Genomic DNA, 7,945 nt, shown 5'->3' on the forward strand with positions numbered 1-7,945 from the left:
CTGGGACAGGGAGCAAGCCAAGCGATTGGAGGAGAGGAACAAGTGGTTTGAGGAAGGGCTCTCTTTCAGTGAGATGGGAAGCAGGTGGGACTCCATGGAACTGAAGAAAGGGAGCGTGCCTGTGCCCGTAACTGAAACCATGGACTCGGAGGTCAACAGGAAGTGGACGCAATTTGAGAGGCTGTGCTTTAGGGAAATGAACGTGCAGTCTCTCATTGGGGCTGAGACCTCTGAGTTAAGCTCCCAAGGGGCGCCCCAGTCTCTCATGAGCTCACAGACTTGTCAGTCAAGCCTCAAAGACGTCTCTCCGGGAGTTACTGGCTGCCGAGCGAATAAGCAAAACTCCAAAGAGGCCCTTCTTTCTGTAAATGGTACCCAAGCCATTCAATCAAACACAGCTGAAGCCCTTCAAAGGGAGGTAAGTAACCAGAAACAATCCCTCTCTTAATTCATGAAAATATGGGAGTATTGGTAATTATTTTGAAATATTCTGGAAAAAATATTCGGTCCTTATATAACCAAACTGAGAGCTGTGTCCGTATTCTCGGCACAAAGTCAAACACATTTTCAGTGGGTTTGGACTCCACCAAGGTTGTCCCTTGTCTCTGATTTTGTTTGTGATATTCATGGACAGGATCTCAAGGCACAGCCAAGGTGAGGAGTGTGTCTGTTTTAGGAACCTCAGAATTACATCTCTGCTCTTCTCAGATGATGTGGTTTTGTTGGCTTCATCAAAACGCGACCTCCAGCGCACACTGGGGCGGTTTGCAGCGGAGTGTGAAATGGCTGGGATGAGAATCAGCACCTTCAAGTCTGAGGCCGTGGTTCTCTACCGGAAAATGGTGGATTGCTCCCTCGGGGTTGGGGATGAGTTGTTGCCTCAAGTGAAGGAGTTCAAGTATCTCAGGGTCTTGTTCACGAGTGAGGGTAATATGGAGCGGTGGATCGACAGGCAGATTGGTGCAGCGTCAGCAGTAATGCGAACGTTGTACCAGGCCATTGTGGTGCGGAGGGAGCTGAGCCGGAAGGCAAAACTCTCAATTTACCAGTCAATCTTCGTTCCAACCCTCACCTATGGTCATTAGCTTTGGGTAGTGACCGAAAGGGTGAGATCGTGGATACAAGCAGCTGAAATGAGTTTCCTTCATTGAGTGTCTGGGCTCAGCCTTAGAGATAGGGTGAGGAGCTTGGACATCCGGAGGGAGCTCGGAGTAGAGCCGTTGTTCCTTCGCATCGAAAGGAGCCAGTTGAGGTGGTTCAGACATCTGATTAGGATGCCTCCTGGGTGCCTTCCTTTAGAGGCTTTCCAGGCATGTCCAACTGGGGGGAGACCCCGGGGTAGACCCAGAACTTGCTGGAGGGACTACATGTCCAATCTAGCCAGGGAACGCCTTGGGATCCCCAGGAGGAGCTGGAGGGCGTTGCTGGGAGAGGGACATCTGGAGTGCCCTTCTTAGCTTGCTGCCACCGTGACCTGACCTGACAGAGAAGTGTTTGATAATGAGATGAGATGTTCTGGAGAAAAAATTACATCAGCGAGAGAAGCTAGAAATAATGTTGTCACCAACCAGAATAGATATCAATCGCCACCACTTCCTCTACTTCTTATTTCTTTTTCTCATTTCTCCTCTGTCTCATTCTCTCTCCAACAACTGCTCTGCCCCCCTCCCCTCCCCTCCATGTCCTTTCCTTCCTTTCTTCTTGTCTCTCTGTCCGTCTGTTCATCCATCAGGCCCTCTCTCTAAAACAGCAGGTTGAAAGCATTAAAAGGGAGCGGCTGGCCATGGGGATGGATGTGGACAGTCCGTGTGGCCCAATGGCCCCCTGCAGGGCCCGACTGGAAGCCATGGAGGCGGCTCATTGGAAAGCACTGCAGGAGTTGCAGGAAAAACATGCCCAGGAGATAAGGGAGCTGGAGAGTGAGAAGGACAGGCTGCTAAAGGAAGAAAGCCAGGCAGCAGCTGAAGGTAAGGAGGACAGTGCTTCGGGTCCCTGCACAGCTCAGTGAGTAGGGCATGAATTGGATTTACTAAGAATGGCAACATCCCTGGGGATAAAAAAAATGTCTGCATAGGTAGGCAACTGCTTTTTAAAGTCCACCGAGAGACAGTCTAGGGCAAGCATTTTCAACAAACATATTTATAGAAACAGAAGACTGGCTTCTGTCCAATCACTTGAACACAGCTTAAATAATGTCATAACCTCACAGTGTCAAATCTCATCTCTAGCTATCTACACAGCGCACTGTTTTTATGTGATGAACATTTCTGTCCATTTTAGCCATGGAAGCACTGACAGCAGCTCACCGTAAGGAGATGGAGAGTGAGGTTGAAAAGGCCAGAAGGCTGGCTGGAGGGGGTGCACATAGCGACACTATGTACAGAGAACAGATGTAAGTTTATAATAGACATATCATTGTCATAGGTACACAAGACCGCGACCCCTTGCAAGATAGGGCATTAATGACTCGCTCTACAATATGTGCATGTGTGTGTCAGGCCCCCGGCTGACCCCTTATGCAGTGAGTTGGATGCGCTGTCAGCACGCTTGTCTCAGAAGTGCTTGGAGGTGAGCATGTCTGAGCAGAATGTCAAAGGCAGAGAGACAGAGCTTGGCCGCATGGAGAGAGAGATGGCGCAGCTCCGCAGAGAGAACAAGGTTTGGGAAGAAAGGGGGTACAGTTTATAAGGAGTACCTTGTGTAATTCTGTTTAAACACAGTGTTACATACAACGTTTAGTAGAGTTATGGCTAAACCTCTATGCCTTTTTTCTTTATTATCTACTTTCATTAACAAGAACAACAAAGGTCTGGTATCATTATGCCTACTAGCTCACGGTGTATATTCGTTCTGCGAATTTAATTTAAAAATTCCTGTTTTTTTTTTTTTTTTAATTTTAGGATCTTAAGGCTAAGCTGGCTGAGGAGATTAGTCGCATGCGTTATTTCATCACAGGGCAGAGGTCAGAGATGAAATCCCTCAGGAACACCAGCCGTAGCCCCTCGGAGTTGGAGGTATCGATGATAAAAAATGACGTTTACATCACTGTATTTGAATTGGAGCCTACACCCTATCAATTTACATTAAAAATTGCTCATAGGCCAATAATACCTTTTTGTTCAGTTTGAAGGACAGCAGAATCTATGAAGCAGGGGTTTGCATGCTCTGTTCACAATGTGACCTCAGTGTCTTCTGCAACACCAACCTTAGTTTGTCTTAAGGGACCCTTGGTTGTGCGGGTATTGTGAGATATTGCTTCATGTGTGTCACAGCCAAGGGGAGAACAGCTGGCAGTGTTTTCATGGGGGAGCTAAGCGTTTAGTTGGGACACGTGTGCACCAGAGTGTTGAACCCGCTAACTACTGAATCAACAGACGGATTCGTTCACTTTTAACTTTGTGTGTCCTCTCCTCGTTTCCAGCTCCCCGTGGCAACACTCCCATTTCTAGTTTGCCACAGTTTGCCACCTTCTGGTTTAGAGTATACTGCCATCTACTGCCCGGTTTACGTATTTCCTTAGCCGATGACGGCTTACGTCACTCGTGTCCCCCAGCGGAAGCTCTCGGGTTCAGCCTTATTGCCGACTAGCGCTTGCTGGAGCCCGCAAAGGTCCCCGCAGAGATCAGCTTTCCATCGGTGTTGAAAAATCACATGTGTCGCCCCAGTTCCACTAATGAGGTCACATTTTGTGTGGGTCAGATGCTGCTGAGAGTAAAGGAAAACGAGGTGGAGTACCTTAAGAAGGAAAACGGCTGTCTGCAGAGCGAAGTGGAGTTCCTGAAGAAGGTGCACTTTTAAATCCTCCAGCTCACTTCGTTGAACGTCTTATCACGGTTACAAAAAAAAAGATGACTTTCACATATATATACACTACCGTTCAAAAGTTTGGGATCACCCAAACAATTTTGTGTTTTCCATGAAAAGTCACACTTATTCACCACCATATGTTGTGAAATGAATAGAAAATAGAGTCAAGACATTGACAAGGTTAGAAATAATGATTTGTATTTGAAATAAGATTTTTTTTACATCAAACTTTGCTTTCGTCAAAGAATCCTCCATTTGCAGCAATTACAGCATTGCAGACCTTTGGCATTCTAGCTGTTAATTTGTTGAGGTAATCTGGAGAAATTGCACCCCACGCTTCCAGAAGCAGCTCCCACAAGTTGGATTGGTTGGATGGGCACTTCTTTGAGCAGATTGAGTTTCTGGAGCATCACATTTGTGGGGTCAATTAAACGCTCAAAATGGCCAGAAAAAGAGAACTTTCATCTGAAACTCGACAGTCTATTCTTGTTCTTAGAAATGAAGCTATTCCATGCGAGAAATTGCTAAGAAATTGAAGATTTCCTACACCGGTGTGTACTACTCCCTTCAGAGGACAGCACAAACAGGCTCTAACAGGTACTATTTAATGAAGATGCCAGTTGGGGACCTGTGAGGCGTCTGTTTCTCAAACTAGAGACTCTAATGTACTTATCTTCTTGCTCAGTTGTGCAACGCGGCCTCCCACTTCTTTTTCTACTCTGGTTAGAGCCTGTTTGTGCTGTCCTCTGAAGGGAGTAGTACACACCGGTGTAGGAAATCTTCAATTTCTTAGCAATTTCTCGCATGGAATAGCTTCATTTCTAAGAACAAGAATAGACTGTCGAGTTTCAGATGAAAGTTCTCTTTTTCTGGCCATTTTGAGCGTTTAATTGACCCCACAAATGTGATGCTCCAGAAACTCAATCTGCTCAAAGAAGTGCCCATCCAACCAATCCAACTTGTGGGAGCTGCTTCTGGAAGCGTGGGGTGCAATTTCTCCAGATTACCTCAACAAATTAACAGCTAGAATGCCAAAGGTCTGCAATGCTGTAATTGCTGCAAATGGAGGATTCTTTGACGAAAGCAAAGTTTGATGTAAAAAAAATCTTATTTCAAATACAAATCATTATTTCTAACCTTGTCAATGTCTTGACTCTATTTTCTATTCATTTCACAACATATGGTGGTGAATAAGTGTGACTTTTCATGGAAAACACAAAATTGTTTGGGTGATCCCAAACTTTTGAACGGTAGTGTATAAAGAAACGGTGGTACCTTTATTATGAATCTAATGATTATTCGCTGCCTGACTTTGACGAAGCAACCGTCTGCTGTGTCCCACCTTAGGAGAAGGCGGCAGCTTATGAGCGCTACCAGGAGGCTTATGTAGAGTTCAATGCATGGAAAGGTCGGAGCCAACTGGAGATTGGCTCCCTGAGAGAGCATCTGAAACTGGCCAACGCTGCACTAAAGGAAGGGGCAGGAGACACTTGAGTGGTGAGGACACCAATTAAGGGTGTCCTTTATGAACAAATCCAGGAGGCGTTTATTAATGCACATACTACATAGTGCAATAAGTACGGACAATAAAATCGTATGACATCTTGCTCTGGCACTGACTGCCTAACTGGGATTTGTCAGATTAAGTGTAAAAATGACCTACTTTTGGATACCACTGTGCAATTCCGACTGTTATGACTAAACAAAAGTGTACAAGACTACCAACGAATAAATGATGACACATTTCTTTGTTTGTTTTACATGTAGACTTAATTTATTGAGTTGTAAAACACAAACATGCAAACAGGAGTGAAGGCCTGACTGATAGACTTGACAGCCCCACATTAATATGATATGAGATCTCTTAAAAATACACTTGTGGAAATGAGCTGAAAGGGAGATCGACGGAGGCAAAAAAGAGGAATGGATTTGGAAATCACAGTGCTCTTCTTATCCATTCTCCCCAGTTTTTCCCCATTGGCTGGCATGCTTGCCATTGATGAAAATCACCCTTTGTAAGAAAAGAGAAGGAAATCAGAATCAGAATACTTTATTCATACCCAAGGGGAAATTGGATTCAAATGTTTTTAAACTGTCATCTACTTTCAATTGTCAACAGCTGTCATTTTGAATTCTTTTTTAAATGTAACATCGACCACACAAGTGCATTTTCCACACCCTCTCTAATAGCCACACACACGTGATGGTGTATTGTTTGTTTAAACATTAACAGAGGTGTGGCTAACATACACTTGGAATTAGCCATTAATTTACCATAATCAGCTCAGTCGTCGTCATCATCATCCTCTGGGACGAAGATGTCATGTTCCTCTAACAGAGCGGCAAAGTTCTTGCTGATGAGAGTTCCAACATAAAGGAAAGGCACCACCACTGCTGTCATACGGATAAGACCAAATGATGTCTGAAACCATAAGTGGGGAAAAAATTATCATTAATGTTAAACAATTGTCAGACATTGAAATTTGTATATAAAAAGATGTTGTTGGTTACCTATTTACTCTTGTGTGCTCAATTTGTTTTAAAGGTTTCAGGATTTTTCTTTGATTCTGAACAGTTTTGACTACGATTATTGAAGATGTACACAATATGGAACCAGATTTGTTTCAAAATCAATACAGGAAACGATAAAGGAACAGTGAACATGATTTTTAAATATCCACTATGTCTTATAAACATGTAACAGGTGAAGTGTGCATTAACTCATTTGTTTTTTCGAGACAAACTGAGAAGTGAGCTTCACAAATACAATTTTAAGGAGTGATAATTATTAGAGCCAATCACATCATAATTTGCCCAGCATCATCAATCATCACCCTGTTCACCCAAGTGGAGGAGGGGCAAAAAAGAAGACTGACAAATAGTGTCATAACACATCCCTTAACATTTACAATAAAAAATAACTTAAACCCTGAGGAATCAAAAGGAAAATATCATGACGAGTTCCAATGATTATGAACTACAGTGTATAACCATTATAATCCCACTGTATTGTCACAGCTCTTAAATGAACAGGCCCATTGAATTATTCCCACAAAAAACTATGATCCGAATAGATGCCAGCAACAATGCACTCGTCAGTATACTTTAAAACAGTGGATGTGGCCGTGCATAGATAAATACATCTTCAGATAGGAATTGATAACCATTTGCTAGTTTCTGGAAAAAGACTGTTTTGGTGTACCATACTTGTTCATAAAACATGGTGGGTTTAAATCATGTTCCCTGGTTTAATTTGATTTTGAAACAAACGTGGTCCCATATTCACGTTACTCCACAACAAGAAACAAGAGCCTAATCTGACGGAAAACAACCAGCCTGGAGGTGCCCAACTACACTACACGACACTGGGTTGCCATGTTCCCGTTTTGGTTTTTTGTTGTTATTTTGGCTAGTCATATGCTGCTCGTTTTTCTCACTTAAACATTACATATCAAAATCGATGGTGGCAAATTGTGTTGGGAGCTGAATTAACCCAATTCAACCCAATATGTCAACCCACTGCGCTTCCATTTTAACAGGGCAGCTCTAGATCTTTATCAAATGACTTTACTTCCTCAAATGGCCTTTGCGTAAAATAAACACGGGTTTCCATTGGCCAACATCAAACGTCGCAGCACACCTCTGGCTTTCCTATTCGTCATAGCTGGTGTCAAACATGAACCGAGTCCCGCCTGCCTTACCTCCCAAACATTTAGCCTGTCCAAATATGAATACTTACCTTATCCGGCTTCGGTAGGATTCCGCCAGAAGCTGTTGATACCGCAGTACGAAGCTGAGTTACCCTACATACGTTTGACGTTTTCGGGCCAGTGCTGCCGCTCGCTATCCCAATTATTCTATCGGTGCACTTTCGCGTGAGCCGAAACATCCCTGTCGCCATTTTTTCAGCGCGTAAGGGGGGGCGGGACACGGGCCAGCGTCCGGATATGATGGCGTGCCTTAACCCGGGGCGAAAAAAGTCTTAAAAACACAAAATAGAAACGCTCGACTTGCGCAGTTTTCCATGTATTACTACTGCCGTGAAGCATAGACAACACGGCCTTTCCATCATGTCCCATACACCCCTTACATGTCTAACGCGCTGCAAAATAAACAATGCAAGTTTAATCACCCCATT

The 7,945-nt window shown here is 44.0% G+C and overlaps 2 protein-coding genes across 2 annotated transcripts; one reads left to right on the forward strand and one right to left on the reverse strand.

Moving 5' to 3' along the window:
• Positions 1-100: 100 nt before the first annotated feature.
• Positions 101-5,501, forward strand: LOC130113182 (TRIO and F-actin-binding protein-like). Its single transcript, XM_056280730.1, has 7 exons — positions 101-418; positions 1,733-1,967; positions 2,281-2,392; positions 2,499-2,658; positions 2,901-3,014; positions 3,700-3,786; positions 5,155-5,501. The coding sequence occupies exons 1-7, from the start codon at positions 140-142 to the stop codon at positions 5,299-5,301; spliced, it is 1,134 nt and encodes a 377-aa protein (XP_056136705.1). The 5' UTR covers positions 101-139; the 3' UTR covers positions 5,302-5,501.
• An 88-nt stretch (positions 5,502-5,589) lies between these two features.
• On the reverse strand, positions 5,590-7,739 carry LOC130113184 (essential MCU regulator, mitochondrial-like). Its single transcript, XM_056280731.1, has 3 exons — positions 7,547-7,739; positions 6,082-6,229; positions 5,590-5,818 (listed from the first exon to the last, which is right to left on the reverse strand). Exons 1-2 carry the CDS (start codon positions 7,706-7,708, stop codon positions 6,092-6,094), a joined length of 300 nt encoding a protein of 99 aa, XP_056136706.1. The 5' UTR covers positions 7,709-7,739; the 3' UTR covers positions 5,590-5,818; positions 6,082-6,091.
• Positions 7,740-7,945: the final 206 nt, after the last annotated feature.

Source organism: Lampris incognitus, chromosome 5 (genome assembly GCF_029633865.1).
Source record: "Lampris incognitus isolate fLamInc1 chromosome 5, fLamInc1.hap2, whole genome shotgun sequence".
In the NCBI taxonomy this organism is placed as follows: Eukaryota; Metazoa; Chordata; class Actinopteri; order Lampriformes; family Lampridae; genus Lampris; species Lampris incognitus.

Excerpts from the sequence above, each read along its gene's own strand:
- LOC130113184 (XM_056280731.1), bottom strand. The coding sequence starts at position 7,708 with ATGGCGACAGGGATGTTTCGGCTCACGCGAAAGTGCACCGATAGAATA. Across the intron at positions 6,230-7,546 it reads TCCTACCGAAGCCGGATAAG|ACATCATTTGGTCTTATCCG; the intron begins GTAAGTATTCAT and ends TTATGGTTTCAG.
- LOC130113182 (XM_056280730.1), top strand. The coding sequence starts at position 140 with ATGGACTCGGAGGTCAACAGGAAGTGGACGCAATTTGAGAGGCTGTGC. Across the intron at positions 419-1,732 it reads CTGAAGCCCTTCAAAGGGAG|GCCCTCTCTCTAAAACAGCA; the intron begins GTAAGTAACCAG and ends TTCATCCATCAG. Across the intron at positions 1,968-2,280 it reads AAGCCAGGCAGCAGCTGAAG|CCATGGAAGCACTGACAGCA; the intron begins GTAAGGAGGACA and ends TGTCCATTTTAG.